The sequence below is a fragment of the Astyanax mexicanus genome, chromosome 4, assembly GCF_023375975.1.
Source record: "Astyanax mexicanus isolate ESR-SI-001 chromosome 4, AstMex3_surface, whole genome shotgun sequence".
Classification (NCBI taxonomy): domain Eukaryota; kingdom Metazoa; phylum Chordata; class Actinopteri; order Characiformes; family Acestrorhamphidae; genus Astyanax; species Astyanax mexicanus.
The window spans coordinates 7653381-7678306 of NC_064411.1; the positions used below are offsets into that span (position 1 = coordinate 7653381).

General features: G+C 37.0%; 4 protein-coding genes across 11 annotated transcripts in view; 3 read left to right on the forward strand and 1 right to left on the reverse strand.

The window, feature by feature from the left end:
- LOC125801399 (zinc finger protein 239-like) overlaps window positions 1–24926 on the forward strand; it is a 240236-nt gene that overhangs the window by 120169 nt on the left and 95141 nt on the right. The window lies entirely within an intron of this gene.
- LOC111196471 (zinc finger protein 239-like) overlaps window positions 1–24926 on the reverse strand; it is a 294610-nt gene that overhangs the window by 14952 nt on the left and 254732 nt on the right. The window lies entirely within an intron of this gene.
- On the forward strand, window positions 10930–14980 carry LOC125801548 (uncharacterized). 2 transcript variants are annotated; one of them, XM_049478381.1, is made up of 5 exons: window positions 10930–11035; window positions 11838–12007; window positions 12133–12197; window positions 13956–14056; window positions 14738–14980. In XM_049478381.1, exons 2-5 carry the CDS (start codon window positions 11948–11950, stop codon window positions 14851–14853), a joined length of 342 nt encoding a protein of 113 aa, XP_049334338.1. In that variant the 5' UTR covers window positions 10930–11035; window positions 11838–11947; the 3' UTR covers window positions 14854–14980. The 2 variants fall into 2 exon arrangements, with proteins under 2 accessions (XP_049334338.1, XP_049334339.1); XM_049478382.1 differs by having other exon boundaries at window positions 10968–11055.
- Window positions 22346–24926, forward strand: part of LOC125801109 (zinc finger protein 501-like) — a 286089-nt gene continuing 283508 nt past the window's right edge. Inside the window, exon 1 of one of the 3 annotated variants that reach the window (XR_007438618.1) lies at window positions 22346–22461. The gene's annotated coding sequence lies outside the window, so the exon portion shown is untranslated. The remainder of the gene's footprint in view (window positions 22462–24926) is intronic. The other 2 variants (XM_049477137.1, XM_049477142.1) reach the window with 2 other exon arrangements.

The following is a 24926-nucleotide window of genomic DNA, read 5'->3' on the forward strand; positions in this document are numbered from 1 at the left end:
GGTATCAGCAGATAAGATAATATTAAACATAAACCTGTGCAAGTGTTGTATTTAAGTTAGGCTAGTAGTGTAGTGACCGGGGGTGCAAATGAACAGGATGTACAGTAAAGTGACCAGGAGTGCAAATTAACAGGATGTACAGTAAAGTGACCAGGAGTGCAAATGTACAGGATGTACAGTAAAGTGTCCAGGAGTGCAAATGTACAGGATGTACAGTAAAGTGTCCAGGAGTGCAAATGTACAGGATGTACAGTAAAGTGTCCAGGAGTGCAAATGAACAGGATGTACAGTAAAGTGACCAGGAGTGCAAATTAACAGGATGTACAGTAAAGTGACCAGAAGTGCAAATGTACAGGATGTACAGTAAAGTGACCAGGAGTGCAAATGTACAGGATGTACAGTAAAGTGTCCAGGAGTGCAAATGTACAGGATGTACAGTAAAGTGTCCAGGAGTGCAAATGTACAGGATGTACAGTAAAGTGACAAAGTATCCAGGGGTGCAAAAGAACAGAATATACAATAAAAAGGCAAAAGAGTCACAGGGTGTAGATGTGTAGGGTGTTATTCCAGTAGAGATAAAAAGGCTGTGATTTAAGAGAGCACATTTGAGACTCGTTTCTCATCTGTCCTATCTCTTCCGGCTCCACTGGGAGGAGTTGAAGAGTCTGATGGCTCTCGGAACAAACGATCTTCTCAGTCTGTCTGTAGAGCAGCTCTGTGACAAGAACCTGCCACTGAAACTGCTCCTGTGGTCCATGATGATGGAATGCAATGGGTGACCAGCATTATCCATGATGGAGAGTAGTTTGAGCAGTGTCCTCCTTTCTGCCACTGTTACCAGAGAGTCCAGCTCCACACCATCCACGGACCCTGCATGCCTGACCAGCTTGTCCAGACGCATCTCGTCCCTCTTCTTCATGCTTCCTCCCCAGCACACTACAGCATAGAAAAGACAGCTGGACACCACGGCCTGATAAAACATTACCAGGAGCTTCCGACAAATGTTAAAAGACCCCAGCCTCCTCAGGAAGTAGAGCCGGCTCTGCCCCTTCCTGTACAGGATGTCTGTGTTGGATGACCAGTCCAGCCTATCATCCAGATGCAGTCCGAGATACCTGTAGGTCTTCACTATCTCGACATCAACTCCCACAATAGATACTGGCTGTGTGGGTGGCCTGGCCCTGCGGGTGGCCTGGTCACCGCGTCCGCTATATTGATTTAGGTTACTGTATTTGATTAATATGTGTGGAAACTTTTATAATTTAATGTAATTTTCTGTTTACGTCCTTTTAACTCAGAACATCTAATTCTCACTGAAATATTGAAAAACAAACTAAATTTTACATTTTAAAATCTAATAATTGACCTCTATTGAGAAAACTATAAATAATAAGCAAATCATATCTTGTGACACTGGCAGCCAGGTTGCTTTCTAAAACTTTGAATATAGAAAGTAAAGAATAGAGATGTACAGCAAGTCAGGAAATTACAGATAAATATATTTATAAGATAAAACGAGACACCTTTATTGTAAACATTAATAGTATGGATTAGTGTATTTCAGTGTAAAGTGAGATACTAAAGTAGTAGTCAAACATGGTCTTCAGTAGTGGACAGCAGCAGAGTTTCTGCTACATATATTTTGCGGCTGTAGCCTGCTGACAGTCTACTGCAGAACGAGCTAAACTTCATATTATAATGTCTATGAATTTAGAATGGGACAAAAGTACAGAAACTTTTAAGGTAATATAAAGGTGTTCCAGTATTTCCCTTATAGTGTAACTGATTCTCTTCAATTAATTAACAAGCTTTTATTTTAATACACTAAATTATTTCTTTTTTTTTTCTTTTCAGAAATTAAAATATTATAGGATTTCTCCTGAAATCTATGAAAGAGGTGAAGCACAAGCCATCCTGAAGAATCTCCAGAACACGCAGAAATTGTTTGATACATTTAACAGACAGAGGAAACCAAGTCCCGACATGGAGGAACATCAGCACTCTGTCAAGAGTTTTACTAAACAGAGTAATCTCAAAAAACACCAGCTCATTCACACAGGAGAGAAACCTTATTTCTGCTCAGACTGTGGGAAGAGTTTTAATCAACAGAATCATCTCAAAACACACCAGCGCATTCACACAGGAGAGAAACCGTATCACTGCTCAGACTGTGGGAAGAGTTTTAATCGACAGTGTAATCTCAAAAATCACCAGCGCATTCACACAGGAGAGAAACCGTATTACTGCTCAGACTGTGGGAAGAGTTTTACTGAACGGAGTACTCTCAAAACACACCAGCGCATTCACACAGGAGAGAAACCCTATCACTGCTCAGAGTGTGAGAAGTGTTTTACTACACAGAGTAATCTCAAAAATCACCAGCGCATTCATACTGGAGAGAAACCGTATTACTGTTCAGACTGTGGGAAGAGTTTTACTCAACAGAATCATCTCCAAAAACACAAGTGCATTCACACAGGAGAGAAAACTATCCCAAATTTGTTCCACAGCAATTAAAAGTGCAAATCCTAAAACTTTCAGACAGAACACCTTATCCTACACAAATGTATTACTCTGTCACTTGGGACACGTTCCACCAGAAACAAACATGAACTGAATTTAACAATGGATTTTACAGGTTCAGCAAAATTATTCTTATCCAGGGATGATGTTTACTGAATTCCATGTTATGTTTTCTCGTATGTTTGATATTCCAGAACATTCTTTGTGAGACAGAGCTCAGTTTTTAGGGTAGTTACAGTAAGAGTTCAGTTCTGAAGAAGGGAATGTCATTCAAGTTTGAACTACGGCATTGCCAGAGCTTGCTCCAGACATTAGATTAGCATTAGATTAACTTAGTCTTTAACATTTAGATGTCATAGTTGTTAGGAGTAGAGTAGGATACTTGCAACTATACGATTTTGTCGCTGGAACACCCACTACACCCACTTTACCTATTTTTGGTGGCCTAAAGGAATTTACTAACCCTCCCCCTGAACACACACATACCACAAACCCCATCCAGGATGCACTGGAATTAGAATAAAAGCCTTGATGGCACTTTTCACAAAACAAGCCTAAATATCAAATGACATATCTGACTTTTTCATCTCTCCAGTCCTCTCAAGAGACCTAAATGCTAGTTGGGTAAACCTTGTAAATTTTTTGATATTCCTCCAGCGAACACTAATCCAGACAACCGTCAAACTTTGGACTTCTACGACCTTAAATAGTCACCATCTGTGACTGTCTCCCAAATGAGGTGGACCAACAGTGCCATCACCAGGACGAAGACCCGACTGCAAATGTAATATCATTCAACTTGCTAAAATCCACAGAAACGCAATCCACAAAAAGAGTTACTGCAATTTAAGAGTTTATGCTTGGTTATTCCTGCAAAGCATTGAGAAAATAAGACTCATTTAGTTAAAAGAAATGTTCAAAGCTTTGGATTCCATTCCCAGCCTTGTAAGCTGAAATTCTGTGGTGTAAACTGATCTCTCCCACACCCGTCATAAATTCTGATCAACAGGCCAGGCATAGAGAATTTCTCACAAAGAAGAACAAATAAGAATATACATTAACTAAATAAAAAGTTATTTTACAAAATATTTACTAAATACTATGCCACTTCTGGTATATGGATATAGATGCTGTCCTGATTAAATTTTCAGTAACAGTCAAGTCTGAATCAACAAGGTTTAACTAGCATTTGGTAATTTTGCTTTATTTGGTTATTAGTGGTTTAACAATGTTTGTATTATCTTTTCAATTATTTAATTGGGTTTAAATAGAAACATGACTCTTTGTTTTCTTTTTGACAAGGTACCATCCTTTGTTTCTAATTTCAGTATTATCTTGAATGTTACCAACCTATTTGAAGGAAAAACATATAATTTACATTTATTGTGATTCAATTCTAAGATTGTTTTCCTTGAATTTATCCTCATGAATTGGTACGCTGAATATTGTATTTTGATCCACTGTTTGATTGAGATTTGCTTTGGTTTGGTCTATTAATTAAAAAAATATGAAATCTCAGAAATTGCTCCAAAACCAATGAAAACACAGACACGTAGGTTGCTCCTCCCCCAAAGCCCACATAGCCAATGGTAGCCTTAAGGTCCAAACAGATTCAGTCAGAGAGTGACAGACAGAGTAGCGGTGGAGAATAAAAGTGGAGAGTGTCCAGGATTACGGATGGATCAGTTCAGTTCAGTCTTGAGTGGTAGTTGAGGAGTTTGGAGTTTAGCTCCTTTAGTTTAGCTTAGCATTTTAGCTTCAGTTTAGCGATAGCTTAGCATTCTTAATGCAACTCATTTAACCTCCTTTAAGCGTATTAATACTAGCTTTCTTAGTTAAGACAACTAATGCAATTTTACGATCTACGAAGCCACGCATTATGCATACCAAGTTTCAGCTGAGTAGAGACCGTCAGGCTCAACCCAGAAGCAACCAGTCCGGAAGCGACCAGCAAGCCAGCTGAGAGTGAAGGGATTTTCTCGTGGGTTCTGAAGGGGCTCCGTGCTGACACCAGGAAGTCAAACCATTTTGCAGACAGACTCACGTGATTCTTTCTCAGGGTGAAGAAACAGACGACCACGCTACAGACGGACGGCACCAATGCAGGCCCACTTTAACATATCAGAGTAACGCAGAGCTGGCAAATGGTTTTGTGCTGGTCATGGTTTGGTTGAATCCATTATAAATCTCCCTGTAGTAAAGACAACTTCTTTTCAGTTGCTTGGTTGTAAATAAGAACTGGCTTCCTAGACTTAAAACAACGTAGTTCATCCTTTAGAAATCCCCACTTAATAATTTTCATTAATCTGACAAGTTATTCCTTTCTATACCGATATTATAACATGTTTTTATTTTAATTCTCATTTATCTTCATACACTGTGATTTGATATCTAATGGCTAAATTTATGACATTTTAATGGATTATTTACTCGTATCTGTGTGATTTAATAAAATTCTTTTTAAATTACAAAACCTTTAATTTCAGTGTGTTTTCTAGATAACTTGGTTATGAAAATGACTGTTCCCGGTAGAAGAAGACACGCCCCTTATATGTCATTAATTAATTGATTAATTAACTAAACTAACTAATTAACTAATTCAATTAATTTAACATATTAATTAGAACCAGGTATTAAACTGCTGAGCTCACTACACTGCACAGATTTTAATTTAGTTACGCATTCTATACATGTAAGAATGCATGAAAACATTCTGCCAGATTTCTGAAGCTTTTTATAAAAGCACTTCATCAATATCTGCTTCTTGGCTCAATCCAGTACCACACAATTATTTTGATGGCAGCGGGGGTCCCTTGAAAATAACCTTTGAAAACTCATCCAAAGGTGCCTTCACCAAAGAGATCTTCACAATATCTGACCTGAGATTCATCAGCGTATGGAATGCAGGGAAGTACACTGTATTCATGAACATGAAGAAACTCAAGTAAGAATGTATGTTTACCTTTTAGTTTAAAATGGGTTTTCTAGGCCATATTTATTGTAGTTCTACTAACAAGCTGGAACCACTGTGAAAACATTGGAGGACACACATTGGAGTAACACTGCATGTTGTGGTGCATCTTGGAACTGATGTTGGCTTGAACTCCTGACTGGACATTACAAAATGTCTGCATCTGTTTCTTAGAGTCCAGTAATTCTGTAGAGTGAGCCATGACTGGACCCTCAAGGTCAGAAAGGCCTCCTGCATCTGGGTGGGGGCAAGGCTGACTCAAGTCTTGATTGTGTAGGCTGACTGCACGTTCTAAACTGTTGGAACGGAGAACTGAGCTTGTATGTGTGGAGGAAATTGGGATACTGAGCTGCGATGAGTATAACTTGAGTCGATCCAACCAGTCATTGTAATTAGAAAATACATTTATTGGAAAAGACAAAGACATACATACAGGGTTAGGACATACAGTTTACAAGACAAATGATAGATGATAGATGAGAGCATGATCTGGCTCTCATTTTCTTTACAACCATTTTTATACCACTTTCTAGGAGGGACAGACATTCTAGATTTAGTTTGAGCACAGTGTTAAATCTTCAACACAGTGTTCAATGAAATACATCATTTAAAATGGATTAATAGTCTCAATTTCCCTCACATATTGTTCTTGATTTATTTACCTTAATAAAAAAAAATCATAATTTAAAAACTGTTTTTAATATTTTGTCTGAAAAACCCTAATTTCATATAATTGTAGGTTATATTAGACTGTGAATTTTGTTTAATAGATGATAAATGGCTGGCTGACTTTATAAACACTACTTTAAACTATGAATATAAGTATATAAACTTGCTAGCTAGCTAATTAGCCTGAAAATGCACACCATTGTCTCAAGTTAATTTAATAAGACATATCCTGTTCCCCAAATATATCCTTTAAAATATTTATATATTTTTTTTTGGCTAGCTGACTATCAAAAATACTGTAAACTATGGTAGCTATGGGTTAGCTAGCTAGGTGAAGTAGCTAATCCTGCGAGCCAATTAGCCCGAAAATGCACACCACTTAAAACCTTCCTGTTCACTAAATTAATATTTTTTAAATAAAAAAATCTTACCTTCACAAATTGTGCATCTTTTCTGCTCCTCCAAGATGGCTGGATCCAACTGCCCAGTCTTTTTTCATTTAGCAGATGACGCCTTTTGCCCGCGTCTTATTTAATTTGATTGGTTGTTTCTCTGAATCAATCACTTTTTTTTTTGCCCTCAGAAAACTTTAGTGTAAGTAAAACTCCCATCTGCCCATTTCACAGCTTCTGCTGCTCGGATAAAGACTCAGTAACACCTCTGCTTCTTATTAGAAAGCCATTACAAAACCTTTTATTTGATTTCATTACTTTTATTATATTTATTTCACATCTAAATCTAAATTTTTTGAAAAACCTTTATTTTGTTTTTGCTTCTATATTGGACATTGTCCGATCCAAACAGCATAAAAGTACTTGCACTATACTAAAATATTCTTATTTTTTACATTTCTTTTGGTCAATTTTGACTACACGTCAAATTAAAAGCCCCACAAATAACCCACTCTCATTTTTTGGCAAGTCTGTGATTGAAGAAGATTCAGTTTAGAACCAAAATGTTGCAACATCAGACTTGCTCTACAGAAAAATGTTTTGTGGTCGACCCCATTTTAAACAGAGGGATCAAACCTCTTAGCCAACCAATTTGGCCATTCAACATGGGGGTCCAAACAGGCATGAACCTCATCCCCATCATGGGAGGGGAAATACACCATCTCTTACTGCACCTGTAGGGAAGAAAGGAAAAAAAAAAAGAAAAAGTAAACACACACTAAAATGAACCACATAACAAAAGCAAAGAATAAAAGAATGTTAGCACACTGGTGAGACACTTATTTAATCTAATACGTGCACACCACCACCAGGAAAATGTGTCACTGCAGTCTTAGGCTAGGCCAGTCATCCCCCTGGGGTCCAACTCCAGATGGAGAATCAGAGCTATAAAGGCAGCAGCGGACACATTTCCAGGGGCAGTTATCTGAATCCCCTGATTAATTTTTCCAAAAGCCTCAAACTGGAGGAACAGGAAATACTGACAGGTCTTAATAATCCTCCTCCTTTCACCCCAAAATCTCTCTCAGGTTCCTAACACAATTAGAAAAATCATAAGAGCGGACAAATATGCAGTAAAAACTTACCCTGGAACAATAGTGAACCCCCTAACCTCAATCTAGTGGAGCAGCAGTCCCTACTACAATTACGCTGTGATAACTCCATTATCATCAAACCCGCTGATAAAGGCAGCGCCACAGTAATTATGGATAGGGACACCTATATAGAGGAAGCAGAAAGACATTTAAATCAGGAGGAATATTATAAAGAACTTCCTGCACCTATTTTTCTAGAGACAGTTCCAGAGTTGCTACTGTGCACCGGCTGGTTTACTATCTGTGGCTTTCTCTGCATTGCTACTGTGCACTCTCACTGCTTAGCTATAAGTGGCTTTCTTTGCACTGCTAGTGTGCACTCTCTCTGCTTTACTATCTGTGGCTTTCTCTGCGTTGTTACTGTGCACTCTCTCTGCTTTACTCTCTTTGGCTCTTGCAGCTTTACTATATGTGGCTTTCTCTGCACTGCTAGTGTGCACTCTCGCTGCTTTACTATCTGTGGCTTTTTCTGCACTGCTACTGTGCACTCTCTCTGCTTTACTATCTGTGGCTTTCTCTGCGCTGCTACTGCGCTAGCTCTTCTTTACTTATTTGGCTCTTGCTGCTGCTACTGCGCACACTCTTCTTTACTGGCTCTCGCTGCTTCTGAGTGCTGTTGAGGTGTTTTATCCACACGGAGCGCTTACTAACTGAACCGGTTCTGCACGTTTAATCTCTCTGTACCTGGGGACACAGAGCCGCTCAGCGGGAGGGAGTAGCGGGATCTGCCCGAAGGCTAGCGGGCTCTGCTACTGAGTCCTTAGTGCCACTGTAAGACCTGGTCGCTGCGAGCATTAAGCTAACGGGTCAGAAAAAGCCAGAAACACAGCAGCGGCATGGCGTTTAAAACCTCCTTGCCCTGCAGTGGTAAAGCTTTAGTTCTGAACCGGTCCGCGAGCCCCGCACTTTGATGGTTCGCCATTTCCCACAAATCATAAATCGCGGGTTGTGCTGCTGTGAGCAAGTGGATTGACCTTAGTGGGCGGGGCTTATTTCCAGATGCCAATAACTGACTAGTCCCCACCTACCTGTTAAAACAGGGTCTCAACCAGTCCAAAAGCGTAGCTAAGAAAACAAAACTGAGCAAAAATATACTGAAAGCACAAACACATTTCTTATGAATCTAAAACACAAAACGGAATATTAAACTCTCCGTTTAATATTAAATATTCGGGTTACAGACATGATTTATTTTTTATATCAATAGTAGTTAAATTTAAATTCTGTGGTTATGGATTATACTTTCGTTTCTCAAAACTTTTGTCCTAGTTTTGACACCATATTACTAAAGTTACTGCTTCATTACTCCACATGATGCTGCTATTATCAAGTGAATAGGGTAAACCTGCTGTGAAGAATATTAGTTGTTAAATTCTGTGAAACTGACACCAATAAATCCATTATTCCTGGTATTTACTTGTTTAGAAGTATTTATCCTCTCCAGTAACACAGATGCTGGAGAATCACAATATCGTTTTTCACTCTACAATTTTAGTGTCCAATGCATGACTTGTTACCTGCAAAAAAGTAGCCCAAATAATACACACAGTCAATTTACAACACCTCAATTTACAACACCTCAATTCACAACCACCTCCTTCCCAGCAAACATGCGACGTCAGAGAGACGTTCAAATTATGTCTGTATCACGTCGGTCAGTCCAGACCCACTTTTGCACGTCTGGTGGACGTACAAAATAGGTTCAATATCTGCACGTCTGACTAGGACCTCAACTGGACGTCATTGGACGTGCAAGACGCGTGCACTATCTGAACGTCTAAGTAGGACCTCAACTGGACGTCATTGGACGTGCAAGACGCGTGCACTATCTGAACGTCTAAGTAGGACCTCAACTGGATGTCATTGGACGTGCAAGACGCGTGCACTATCTGAACGTCTGAGTAGGACCTCAACTGGACGTCATTGGACGTGCAAGACGCGTGCACTATCTGAACGACTAAGTAGGACCTCAACTGGACGTCATTGGACGTGCAAGACGCGTGCACTATCTGAACGTCTGAGTAGGACAGCTGTTGGACGTCAGAAGACGTGCAGGATGGGTCCACTATCTGACTGCTGGAATATTTGATTAAAATCAACTAATCAAGTCCACTGGATGTTATCTGGAGGTCCTACAAACGTCCTGGATGTTATCTGGAGGTCCTATATACGTCTCCTCAGAGTCCGGATGTTATTTCGTGGTCCTATGCTATTATTGTAGCTTAAAAATTAAACACAAAATGTGATGATGCAAAAACGTTTATTGTAACAATAATAAAACATGAAACTGTGAAGAAAACTGTGATGAACTGATCTTGAACGTGTGGTGGTTCAGGGTCTGATCTAAAACAGAGATAAATCTGTCTCTCTAAACAACAGTTTTATATTTTTTGGTTTGTTTGTGTTAAAATAAATTAATTTAAGTCCATCTCAGAGTAATTTTATTTTTTTTTGATGAGATGACACATAAAATCATGTTTGCGCGCTGTGTGCGCTATGGAGTTTGGAGCTTTTATTTTGGTGACAGCGCAACACATCCTGACGGACTGGCATGCCCCTCCCCCAGCCATTAGGAGACCAATCAGGGCAAATTACGTATCAGTGTTTTCGTCTGAGGGTGGACTATTGGTTGAAATAGGTGTCAATCACTTTTGTGACGCTGGAGAAAGGCTATGACCTGATTTGATTGGACAGCCCTGAACACCAGCGTGACCCAGCGCTCACGCTATTGGTTCAAAAGACGATCACTCAAGAAAAATAGTGGTTTGTGGACCAATAAAAACCACAGAATCTAGAAGAGGACAACTAAACGCGTGTTTGTGAGGAGGAGTGAGCAGGCGAATAAAGGACTTTATGGATATTTTTTCTGCGGTTCAGTGCTGTATTGTGGATGCTGTGATAGTAAGTGAATTTTCTATAATATAATCTGATGTTATTTTATACACTAATAATATTTTATAAGGCTATTTTGTTGGGGAGGCGTGTTCCCCATGTAAACAATGTGAAAAAACAGGCTGTATTCAGTTGGAGATTTCTGGCGACTGGTTTCATGTAGATGGCTGTAAATTTGCATGCAGGTAATTAAAGTAGTACTAATGAATATGAGTCGGTTAGTTGGTCGGTGTGTTTAGAACTTTTGACGATATTAAGCATTCTAATTTACATAGTCAGTACTAGAGGGCGCTGCAGTAAGTAGAGGGAGCAGGATCAAAGGGGCGGGACTTAGAGCGTGGCTTAGGCAGACAACGGGATGCAGTTCTCAGTTTAATCTGAGAACTCAACCGGAGCTCACCGTCTCTCCGAGTCTCTTTCTATCCTGTGTTCAGGTGGGATAATATATGAAACTGTACGTGCTGATGACTGATTGTGTATATGTGTGTATTTTAGACGGATTTAAAGTGGAGAAAATAAGCCGCTATGGCCTCGTGTGTGATGAATACCCAGTCTCTGTTAGCCTTAACTACTGTGGCCTGCTAACTGCGCGCGTGGTCAGCGCTACTCTCTACGGGGGTCCCGCTAGCATTAGCTTGCATTTACTAGCCTCCGCTTAGCATTAGCTCGCATTTACTAGCCTCCGCTTAGCATTAGCTCGCATTTACTAATCTCCGCTAGCATTAGCTACCCACTTTCGGTCACCATGTGCTCGTTCGCCGCCATTTTGCGAGCTATAAGTTAATTAAAATTATATACATATGCTATTTTGGGTCACTGAGCTCAATAAGTGCTTACTAAAGAGCCCAGTTTAATTAATTTGTTATTAATTAAAAAAGTTTTAGGGCAATAAAAGGATCATGTGTGTAGTTGCTTATCATTGTCTTAGCTGACTAGGTAGACTTGTATATTAATGAAGGTTGCTCTTACTCTTCAATTAAATGTTATGGAAAGGATTGCTCTGTGCTGTTCTATCATGTGAGATGATCCGTTATTTTTTTACCTCATTTGTGCCCAAATTCTACCTTTGTTTAACCCAGCCACAGGCAAAACACACCTGATGTTAACGCCATAGTGAATGAGCCTCACTTGACTTTCTGGATGGAAATGGAGGAGGGATAGTGGATTGGGGTGAAGGCTTAAAGGTGGAGGGACGAAAACATGAATGCAAGCACAAACGTGTCTCTTTGTTTTCAGAGTTTCAGAAAAAAGTCTTGGCCAAATTGGTGGATATCCACTTAGAGGTCAGAAGGGTGGGAAGAAGTGAGCCTACTCTTTCATCTGCCAATATAAAGCAGCTGGAGACAATGGAGGAGTTTGAGAGGGAGGAGGAATGCCTCAAGGACAAGCCAACCTTTGAATCCCTGGTATGATTTGCAAGTGATATATGTTGTGTGTCATTTATCAGTATTATTTGGGTATATGTCAGTAAAAATGTTATATAGCTACTGTTCTTTCAACATTGACAGTAATTTCACCCTTTCATTTCAAGGTGTTACAACTTGCAAGAATTGGTGGGAAAGATGTAAGAGACTGTGTCCACAAAATTCTTGACAGGTATTTTCCACAGTATGAAACACATACAATATACACATACAACGAGCCAGACATTGTTACAATTCTTGTGACAGTTCGCCAATAGTAGCCTTGGGCCGATAAACGATATTATCGAATCGCGATAATTTAAGCTAGTGACAATATTAAGCGCATTATCGTCCATGCCATATCCACGTGTCTTCTACCACTGTTCCCTTATTTTAACCACGTTGTACAAGCAATTTAATCTATGGTATATCTGTAGCAACAAAAAACAAACAAATAGGGAATGCAGAAAACTTTTGTTAAAGAAGCAATAATTAAATAAAATAATACAAACAATAAAAAAAGAAATTATTAAATAAAGAAATAAATAATAATTAGGAATAAATTAACAAACAAAACCTAAAACAAAACAGCAATACTACTAATAAAATAATACTGACTAGGTAAATAGCTAACTCACTGAATAGGTAAATAGCTACTCACTAACTTACTGAATAGGTAACTAGCGTTAACTAACTCACTGACTAGGTAAATAGCTAACTCACTGACTAGGTAAATAGCTAACTCACAAACACACTGAATAGGTAAATAGCTAACTGACTAGCTCATTGAATAAGTAAATAGCTAATAGCGTTTGGGAGAGCGCTGGAAGCTGCAGGCGAGGTGGGCGTGGTCAGTGTCAGATGGAGGGTTCAGGCAGAGCCTTCAAGCTGACCAATGGAGATTCAAGAGGAGCACCTCCTTCTAAGCCACACCCACACCAGTGTGTCAAAAATCCAGAAGCAAAAACCTGAAGCAGAAGCAAGAGAGATTACAGAAGCAAAAGTCTTTAGCGGCAAAATCCACAAAAACACAAAAATGAAAGCAAAAACTGGCAAAATTCAAACTGAAATAATTTTGTAATAACTGCAAAAAATAATAAAATAACCAAGTATATTTAAAAATATATTTTTGCTATATTTTCTCTTTTGAATTTGCAACATATACTTTTTCCTTTTGATTCTTAAAATTTTGATTGTGGATTATATTTTTTTGCGTAAAACTTTTGGCACAAAATTCACTCCATCTCATTCAAGTCCATCTCACCTGTTAACTTACTGCATGCTATGTTTTCTATATAGCTGTCCTCAATCTCTGTCACGGAATACTCTTTGTGAATCCCGTTGTGTCTGTCAGATAGCAGACCAGGAGAGATAGATACTTTATTTATCCCGAACGAAATTTCAATAGTATAAAGCTGCAGACCCGGAGACTGCAGTTTCAGGACCGCAGCTCTAGGACCCTTCGCGACACTGCCACCTAGCGAAATGCATGACTTACTACCTTTTAATATAATTTCACCACTTACAGATTTAAAGGTTTATTTCACCCAAATATCACCACTTTAGCTAACTGCTTACAGATTTAAAGCTTTATTTCACCCAAATATCACCACTTTAACTAAATACGTACAGTTTTAAAGGCTTATTTCACCCAAATATCACCACGTTAGCTAACTACTTACAGATTTAAAGGTTTGTCACCCAAATATCACCACTTTAACTACTTACAGATTTAAAGGTTTATCTCACCCAAATATCACCGCTATAAAACTTGATTTACTTTCCGAACTCGCATTCCGACTGTAATCCATCGGGTCCACGACCACTTCGCTAGGTGGCAGGGTTGCGAAAATATAGGGTGCTAGAACAAATATACTCACCAGTGCTACAGTTGCTGTAGGTTACATACCCACATGGAGTATCTAAATGGTGCAATACCTGTTTTTTTCAGGCTCTTCACCAACCAGTTGATGGCAAAGTTCAATATGAAGGGGAAAGGGAAGAAGCATAAACTGCCTCTGGAGACAACAAACATATATGAAGCAATAAGAGGTATTCAGCATTTTCCTGATGTTTTTTTTAATTTAATAGCATCTTTTTCTATTCATATTTAGTACCTCAACTTTTTTTTCATTATGAACATTTTCTAAATGTAAAGTCAGTGGTTTAGCAAAAATCTCAACTGATTGAATGCTCAATTGATGGAATTTTATTAATGAAAGTTAATGTTTTGTTGAATGAGAATATTAAGCGACAAACTATATTATACAAATGTACATCAGCCTTGACTACTTGATATTATGATGTTAATATAGACTGAAGCAGGGTATATATTACTTTCATTTAAATCCATAGGATAATTAGATATTTGGAAGAAATACCTTATTATTCAAACATCTTAAAGATTTTTGTGTCTGAGTTGTTTTATTTTGTAGTGGCAGATGTATCTATGCGGGTTCTTTCAATTTGTGACTGTATCTCTTAATTGAAAGTCACCATTTTTTGCAGTCTTGTCCCTTTCCAGAATGCACTTTATTGATTTAAGTTAACTCCATCTAACTTAGTCACATGTATGCTGCTGTGCACCCCCATTAATCAACATGGGTCTTTGCAGTATTAGCACTTGATATTTGACAGGGCAAATCTGGATGTTTTCACATACAGAAATGAACATGAATTCTATGATGTGACCACTCTGGTTATCTTTTAATTTTGTTTTAAAAACTCTTGCAGCGGCAGTCATGAAGTGGGATAAAGAAGCTACAGAGGCTGCAATAAAGCATCATGCAGCAGACCATCTTAAACATGCACCTGGGAGGAAGGGAGGAGGAGGACATGTTTGTTTTTAGTTCATTTAAAGTTCCATGGGACTCTGTTCTGTCATTTAAAAACAAGGTGTTGGTGTTTACATTTTGATACATAAATGCAAATATTGTTTTCCTAAACCTCATTAAAGATATTTCTCATTTTATAAAATGTGTCATTTTTTTAATAGTCATGCATATCCAATTGTAAGGCTGCACTGAAATCAGAGTGGTGTTATTAAATACTTGGAACAATAGAGTAGGATGAAGGTTTGACGAACAAAACATGGTTTTCAATAATAAATTCTTAAATATCATCTTAGAAATATTTCATACATGATTTTGAACTGTATCTGATCATAAGCCTGTAAGTGATGTTGAAAAGAAGTCTGAAATGACATTGTTTGAACTTCCATTTTGAACCCTATAAAGACGTTTTTTGGACATCCATAGAAAACGTTTAGACACGTCCAAAAGACGTCAAAGCAACGTCTTTGTTAGACGTTCCAAAGACGTCCACTGAAAAGCCAGAATGAAAGTTTTTGCGACGTCTTTTTTTAACGTCTTTTAAACGTCTATTATTGACGTCCACTGGACGCCAGCAACAGACGTTCAAAAGACGTTCAAAAAAGACGTCGCAAAAACTTTAATTTTGGCTTTTCAGTGGACGTCTTTTGAACGTCTGTTCCTGGCGTCCAGTGGACGTCAATAAATAGACGTTTAAAAGATGTTAAAAAAAGACGTCGCAAAAACTTTCATTCTGGCTTTTCAGTGGACGTCTTTGGAACGTCTAACAAAGACGTTGCTTTGACGTCTTTTGGACGTGTCTTTGCTCAGTTACCTGATTCCTGCATAAGGTACTTTGCAATGTCTTTCCTTATGACATTTACGTCTTCGTCTGTGTTGGCGAAACTGATGTCTTGGTCCTGCAAGATTTGTTCTGCAAACTGAAAAAATATGTAAAATGCATTACAAACACTTTAAACAGTTTAAAAACTATATTATAACAATAAATATTAAACACTTTAACATTCTCAACCGGAAAGCCCATATCCATGTGGACTGTATCGGGCACTAAGGGGAGCACGCAGGATGGAGTGCCAATCCATGTTTGGGCACATGCACACACACACACACACACCACACACACACACCTGGAATACCATACCAATTGCCTTGCAACACCATAACAACCACCTGGCAAAACATAGAAATCAACTTGCAACACCTCTGGAACCATCTAGGATATGATCATTTAAATTTGTAAATTTCAAATTGTCGATTTAACACTTTAATTCTGACAGAACAACTTTGACAGAACACAGCAATCACATTTGAACTTTGTTTTTTACATTTCAGGATGTAGTGTTTTCACTTCTGTAACCTGTTGTCCCTTAGCTGTTACTGACAGGTCCACTGGCAGCCTTTTAATTAGCTCATCAGCCTCTTCAGGTAAGAGCCCTGGGGGTATACTCAGCTCCTCCAGATCTTTTGTTAGAAGGAGAACATTGCCATCATCAGACTCTGTCACTCCAACAACTGTGATGCTTCTTCTTTCATGTTCCTCTTCAGTTTCCTGTAGTATATTAATTTAAGAAGTTTGAACATTAGAAATGGCGGGTATGTACTGGACACACATACACATACAGTAAAAGGCACATTTTTCAGTCTGCAGTTGTACCTTCCCTCATCCACAGTAATACCACATCTCCCCCCCCCCTCCCTCAACCTCCCTCTTAGCGTACCTGATAGACCAATTTGATTCACATGCGTGTAACAGCTGCGTGTGCTTGCGTGAAGGAGGACCAGGAGACCACTCTCTTTTCTTTCTCTGTCTACTCTTTATTGTCTCGCACCCTCTCTCTCTCTCTCTCTCTCTCTCTCGACCTCTGCACATATAACAAGCAGCACTACATCAGTTTGATTTCAGCAGCTGCACATTTTCACATTCTGAAGGACAAATGGACATACTTTAAGCAGAGAATGCTAACATTTTCACCATGTGGAGAATGGGCTAGTTACTAGCTGCTAGCTTAGCATGATCATAGAAAACTGCTTAAAAGTCAGTTTAACAGTGCTGGCTAGTTAAATTTTCTGATAAACAACAATTAAATAGAGAATTACTCAGTTATATGTCCATAGTTAACTTTATAAATGTGAAATAGTTCCCCTGTGCTTTGTGTGAGACCTACCTCTGGCAGAGCACATGTTAGACTGTGCCAGAGTGAGGGAAGAGGGAGGGACCAAGCTACAGCTGCACACTGGCTTATAGGATGTTGCAAATGCAAGGCAAAACTTCAAAATAGTGAACAGAAATGAACAATTATATATAAAAAAGGATAATTACAAAAATATTTGCTTATTATTATATTATTATAATTTTGGTTGAATTCACAGTTAATTATTAAGGCTATTTTTAAGGTTATTTTTAAACCTGTTACATGTGAGTTATAATTCAGTAATCAAATGCAGATGGTTTTTAATACGGCTTTAAAACAAATCTATTCTTCTGGCTCAAATTTCGTCAAGCACTGTTTGGAGCTAAATGAGGATTACTGGCGACTGGTCTCATGGTTCTCATGATAATGTGGAGTGGGTTTGAAGGCCACTTTGAACATTGGTTTTGAACGTTGCTGTAAAGCATTCTTATGCACTCTTTCAGTTCTAATTCAGGAACTGTGCATCCTATAGTGAAATGTTTCCGTAATCCTGAGAGTTAGATGGTTTGAATGATGTATAATGTTCACATTGGATCATATATGGATGTACGAAAACGCAAATATGAAAATTATGATGGATATTTCTAATTAAAAAGAATATTTTGCCCTAAATGTTTATTGTCTGAAAGGAAATACAGCTTAATTTTCTAGATGACTGAAAAGCAGACATTTTAAGCTTTAAATTGGCATGTTAGGTGTCTATATTGAACCTTTAATTATGGGCGCGTTAAGACTGTTACTCAGGAAAGTATTAATTGTTTAGATGGTTTATTTAAGTAGCTGGCTTGCGAATTCAGATCTGTATTGCGTAATTATTATTATAAGATATTCGTGCAGTGTTCCTTTAAGAGCCCCCTCCCCTCTCGGTAGAATTTTCTGCTCTCTCAGAGTCTCGGGTTACAGACCCGGGAGTAGGCAACCCTGGCATCAAAGCAAAAGCTTCTACTTTATCTTCTTAACGTGCCCTGGCCCACCTGCGGGGCCAGAAAATGCCATAATTTTTTGGCTGTTTATTTACTTATTTATTTATTTGTTGAAGCTTAGCATATTTAATTTTCAGTTGTCTAGCCTATTTAGCTGTGTTTCCTTTAGAAAAATAAACATTTACGGCGAAATATGCCTATTTATTAAAATATTAATTATAATTTGCACAATAGCTTTTTATGTACGTCCATATTTGGTCCATTGGACATGTTTACAGCTTACTAATGCACATCAACAGTCTTTTCTGAAGAAAGACATGTGAATCAGCCAATCAGGTGCCGCGTTAGGCGGAGACAGAAATGGGGAGGGGTCTGTAACCCGACACTGTCACTGAGCAGATATATAGAATACAGAAATCTTTACTGCAAAATAAGTTATAAAATTAGTAGTTTTGGTTCTTATAAAGTTTCCAGTCCTTTGGAGGAAGAAAGGAATATCCCAGGAGCAGATCACTATAATAACTAACCAGTGAAAGAGCAGTTTATAATTTTACACTGTGAATATAAACACCTTGTAGCTAAATAAAGAACTGTAAAAACACTTATATAAACACACATATACATATTTCATTTTATTTTTTATTTTTTATAAGTTAAAAATGAGAAAATCTGAAAAGCACCTGTATTTTTTTTCTTTTTACCATATTTTGAATATTACATGTTCAGTTGTATATTTTAGGTGTTTTCAATTAATTGTGTAATATTAACTGATAACATTTAAATTCTCTGCATAGTTTAATATTAGTGTAAAAAGCTTTAAAATCCCTTTTAGACATTAAACAACACTGAACTAACCGGTGTTCTGTCGATGCTACCCATCAATATGTGCTTCTTTACGGCACTGTGCATGCGTCAACCAACATGCATTTTTTTGTATGATTTCATGTTTTCCAAGTTTTTATTGGGAACATTAAACAATCTGCTTGAATGTTAAAAAACATGTAAATAGCAGTTAAAGCATAGCAATGGCAAGTTAAAAAAAATACAGTTTATAGTTACCTATATGAATTAAAAGTAACTATGTAACTTTTACTCAAAGTACATTTTAAATTGAGTACTTTTTTAATTGAAAACTAATACATACATTTTGTTTAAAAAATGGAAGGGGTAGTTTGGGAGTGGCACTGGGTGATGTATGGGTTAAGGGGCGGGGCAGAAGAGGTAGCTAAATGGGCTGAACAGTGTGACTCTGATAGCCGTGAGATGGAGATAGCTAGATATCACCAGAGGGAGGTATTATTGATTGATTGATTGATTGATATTCATATTGTGAGTGTCCACGTACCAAAGTACATGGACATATCCTCAGTGTTTTTACAGGTTAGGAAACTCTTATAAAAGTTTTAGGCAGGACTGGTGTTTTTTATTACTTCAGATGAACAGATTTCACCTATTAATGAAAAAATCATTGGTTTAGGGTTTAGTGCCTCTTTAAACAAAACAGGGGAAATTGAACTGGACATGGGTATGATGATTTCTGCAAATTGCAGCACACAGACACTGGAGGACAGCGTATGTTCAGGCTGGATCCTAATGCTCCCATACTACACTCTAGTGTCCGTTTGGTGGAACAGCTCACACTGTACTCTGTACACAGCACAGAGCATGGTGGATTTCCTTCACTCTCCCCCAATCAAACCTGACTTTCTCCCCAAAAGCTAATTAACTAACTGCTTAAATCTATCTTATCTGTACTTACTACTTATTTATTTAGCTATACATTTACAGATACTGAACATTTCTGATGTCCCTTCTTCTATAGGGAAAAACTATGAATATGATATATTTAACTGAAACTGCTGATCTGAACAACCAGTAATTTATAAAGGATAATCTTGAAAAGTATCAAAAGTGCCCAAACCTTTTTATACCACTGTAACCATCTGAAATGTAATTAAGTTTTATGTATAATTAGGAACACACATCAGACATTACAACTGCAGTTATGATTGGAAATAAAATCTTTGTCAGGGATGAACATAATGACTGATTGAGCTCAGTTTCAGAGCCTGCAATAAAATGAGCTATTTTGACTGTGATGTTACTGAGCTGCACAGCTTTGTAGTGTTGGAACACTAATAGATTGAAAGTACTCCTCCAGGATTTTACAGAGATAAACATGTGCAAAATATTTTCAGGGATTAAATTAATTAACGGATTAAGCTCAATTTCTGAGCCTGGCCTAAAAATAAACTGAGCTCATTTAAATTCAGATCATTGAGAAAATAAACATTCCACAGTAATCAAACATAATACATTCTGGGATTTGTATAGAGAACATATTTGTGCTGTTTAACTTTTTCTCCAGTATAACAATCGCTAAGAAAACCCGAAGCAAGGATCAACGCATGCGCAGAATGCCACTGACCTGAAACTGCTGGCGTGAATCTGCTGGATTAAATCCGCGGCTCTGCAGACAGACCCTTCTCCAAAGAACGGAGCACAAAAATTACACCACCACTTCCACTTCCATAACCATATTACAGGATGAAAAACTGTATTAATTATCCGGTAAAATAAGCTGTGTTTAGTTCTTCTTGATTGGAGGAAAGGAGCGCTGCCTCCATCTAGTGTCATTAAATGTTCTGCCTTTTATATAAATAATCTCTGGCGTGTTTGTGCTTCTAATAATGATATAAAACATTATGTTCTAAAGAACAGATCCTTCTATAAAATCTCTGCAGGTCGTATTATTTATATTATTTTAAAGCAGTAGTTTATATTAACGCTTCCCTCACGTGCTCTTTATGAGGCTTTGATTCAGATTCCTGTCAACATTAGCCTGTTAGCAGCTAACAGAGTTAGCAGTGAATTAGCTCTGTTTCTCTTATACTGTTTAATAAACTGAAAAAAGAACGAATAATTTATGGATAAATTCATGAGATTAAACAAATTCAGATTTAATTAGTATAATTAAAGGCTGATTTTTGGTCAGTTAGGAAAAAGCTAAATTAGCTAGCTTCCTAACTTCTTACCCAAAGTTTCTGAGGAGAAAGAGCATTTATTTTCTGTTTTCTGTGACAAAAAAGGTTTTTAAACGGTTTGGAGAAACGAATTGCCACCATTCTAACAATTCTTCACATTACTTCAAATCTGTTTAAAGCCAATTTGCCTCCGTAAGAGTAAATTATCCTCAAATTTTACCTCAGTTTAAGATTCCAGTTTAATTGTTTGTTAGCGTTCACTAGCTAACAAATTTATCGATTATTTACACATTTGTAAACCAAAGTTTAGTTTTTTTTTTTTTTAAACATTACTCACTGTTTCGTAAAATTCATATATTCTTTTTCTCTACAGTCTGTCTCAGTTAGACATAAAAGACGGATATTTTTTAATATAATTAGCTATACAGTTCTGTCTTTCAAGCTATTGCATGTTTCCTTTTATATCAAATGCATAAAGATAATTATAATTCTGAATTTCATCTTGTGCTGTATAATGGATGTAATTTATTTAAAGTCTTTATACGTTATTGAATAGATCAACATTAGTTTTAGTCTTCCAGATACCTGCATTTAATATCAGGAAGGAACTCCCCATCTACAGCAAGTCATCTAATATTTTGATATTTTATATATTTTAATGTTACTGTGGTTTAATTGTGGAGACACAGTGTTTGAAATTAGAATTTATTTGAGTTTAATTTAAATTAAACCCCCAAATCTAGCCAATCAGCCAGTCTTGGTGAATGTTTCTGTTCTTATTATGGTAAATAGGGCCTGCAGAGATTTTATAGAAGAATCTGTTCTTTAACACGTAATGTTTTATATCATTATTAGAAGCACAAACACACCTGAGATTATTTATATAACATGCAGAACATCTTAATGACACTAGATGGAGGCAATGCTCCTTTCTTACAGCAAGAATAACTTAATTTTCATATGTATGAATATATACACTTACGTTAATTCTTTTGTTAAGTGTTAAAATATGTGAATATCATGCACAATATAGTATATTTTATAAAAGTAGTTACTATAATAAATAAATTATTTGCAAAAGAACAGGGTTTTTTATATATATATATATATGTTACACAGCTGAGAACTTGTTTAGTAAAAACATTTAGAAAATTAGTTCATTTTAATATTAATTACACATGATCTTTTGTAAGGTCAATGATAATTTGTCTGGATTATCACTTTAATATGAATGTATGTGTACACAACTTTCTTAATTTTTGAACAATTACTGTTACAAAGAGCCAAGAGTTGGAGCTAAATAGCTCCTCCACTGAGTCCCACCCACAGTGCCTGCAACCCTCATGGCTCCTCTTGTTTAGCCAATCAGAGCGATGCTGAGACTGAGGGGCCTCAGTTGGGGGCTTGCATACCACAGATAGAGAGGACTTCTGTAGAGGAACAGTGGAGATAGTGGACGGTGTGCAGCTTAGTAAAGTTTTGTGGGATTACCGAGGACATTTAATTCTTGTGTGCATTCAGATACCTGTAAGTACCTACACTGCTGTTTATTCATAAAGTGTAGATAACTATTACTTTCCAAGTTGTAGGTGTACTTTCAAGGAGTTACATGCTATGCTAACTGATCAGCTCTTTGTATAGCTCTGTATAGCTTCTAGCTCAGAGATGGGCAACTTCCATGATGGAGAGGGCCACATTTTTTTCAGCATGATCATTGGAGGGCCACATGACCTCGCACTTCAAATAATTGAATATGAAAAACGCTACAAATGATTTTCAATAAGAACAAATTTTATATGAATTTATATCTGTATGTTTACAGCGCCAACATTTATCAACAACTATTTTCTGCATATTAATGCATTTTAATACGGCAAAAGACAAACCGTTTGCTTAAAAAAAGTGCAAAAAGGAAGTCCTTCATATCAAAGAACAAAAAGTTTGCTTAAAAAACTGATTGCAAATACAGCAGTTCCTCTGTGTAAAATAAGTTCATTATAACAAGTCCTTCATAAGAAACATAGACAAAACATTTGCTTATAAAAGTGCAAAAGGCATTTGAACTCATTTATAACAAAGAACAAAAAAGATTTAAAAACTGATTGCAAATAGCTCATTCAATAATAGCAGAAAACTAGACCACAGAGCGCCCGTGCCCGCTATTGTTTGGCAGCGGCGCGCCCTCTAGCGGTCAAAAGTAGAATTACATTATTTTTTTTATTATTATTATTTTTTTTATTATGAAATTATGAAATTATTTTTGAGTGATGAAATTATCACTGAGTGATGACGAGGGCCGTGTGCGGCCCCCGGGCCACCAGTTGCCCATCCCTGTTCTAGCTGTTTCTGATCTGCCTATTATTATTACCAGATAACACCTCATAGAAGTGTGTATCTTTGTTTAGGTGTTAGTGTTGTAAATTGTAGTCAGTAATGTGTTTCAAGTAGTTCAAGTATCCCTTTTATATCTGTTGTTTCAGAATCACACACTCACACAGTCGGATTGCATTCATCTATTCTGTATATACCACAACTCCTCTGCTGCAGTAAATACTGTTTTCAGAGTACATCATCTCCAGCATTTTAATCAGATGCACCACAGTGGCTTCTACATGGTTTAATACCAGCTAGCTCTTCTTAACAATTACAATACGACTTTAAAATTGTCCTGTTGAAAATATTTATCATTGGTTTGTTTATTGTATCTATCAGAAGCAGACTGTATCTGCCCAATATCATTTATTTTACTCCAATATTCAATACACAGAGTGCATTATTAATATGATGGCATGTTGAATCAGATTTTTCACAGTAATATATGTATACAGAAATAGAGGGTCAGGTGGACGGGTGCTTGTGTTACAGAGTGAACAGGGTGGATTTAACACAAAACTGCTTCACAAGACTCAGTGCTAGATAGTGTAAATGAAGCATCAGGCTGGAGGATTAACACAACAGTTCAGATATAATAAAGAAGACATTGTTTAGCTGTTTAATGCGTCTGAATTTGTATTTAAGTGGTAAATTAAATGGTTTAGTAGATGCTTTGAACAGAACAGAAGTATTGGGAATAAATCAATAAGGATCATTATTCTGAATACGGTTTGTATTTTATTTTTTTGGTCAAATGGTGAAAATGTTAACTACAATAACTGTATTTATAATTATAATAATTATAACATAAAAATGATATTTGTATAAAAGGACGGGACGTTTATTGTGATGTTAGTTCTATCTCCAGTAAATCTTAGTGTTGCCTGATTCAATTACCTGTTCTAGAAACGGAGCTGACCACGTTTAGTATGCTCCGAGTTAAAGTTAGAAACTTATCTTCAGCCAAGTTCGTCTTAGTTCTTCCAATTCCCAGTTCGCATTGGTAAAGAAATGTGACACTTATGTGCTAAAGTAAATTTTACCATGCTTTCAGTGGCTGAAAGAAATATATTTTTTCGTATAATGTTACTTTTATCAAAGAGTTATGTCTCCTGAATCAGAATACATTAATAAAGTCCCAGCGCAAAACTGTATTACCCAGCAACACTAGTTTTAGTACAGTCAAACCTCTGAAATCTACATATTTATACTATTCGCCTAGTATTAAACATGCTGGCAGTGGCTAAAAAAATCTATTTTTCTCCATAATGCTTCTTTAATTAAACATTAAATCATGTCTTTAGACATATCTGTATATGTTTAACAAAATATTTAAAATACTGGTAACATTTATAATAAATGTACATCAATTAACCATGCTTACAACAGTTACAAACATTGTAAAATGCCTAAACCTTTTTTAAATGACAAATATTTAAACATTCTTTTTTTATTAAAATTCCTTAAACTATTGGCTCAGATAATAAGTAACAGGATATACTACATTTTTAATTCATAATGCCAAATATTTCTCAACCCAAATGTTAGTTTCTTCTATTCCGTTTCTTCTCAGTTTTTTTTTCCATTCTTTTTGTTTAGTTGTGTATTTTTTTAAACAA

What these genes read in the sequence shown, in the direction of transcription:
- LOC125801548 (XM_049478381.1), top strand. Translation starts at nt 11,948, where the DNA reads ATGGAGGAGTTTGAGAGGGAGGAGGAATGCCTCAAGGACAAGCCAACC. An exon ending in AGCCAACCTTTGAATCCCTG is followed by an intron (nt 12,008 to 12,132) that starts GTATGATTTGCA and finishes TTTCATTTCAAG; the next exon opens with GTGTTACAACTTGCAAGAAT. An exon ending in GTCCACAAAATTCTTGACAG is followed by an intron (nt 12,198 to 13,955) that starts GTATTTTCCACA and finishes TGTTTTTTTCAG; the next exon opens with GCTCTTCACCAACCAGTTGA.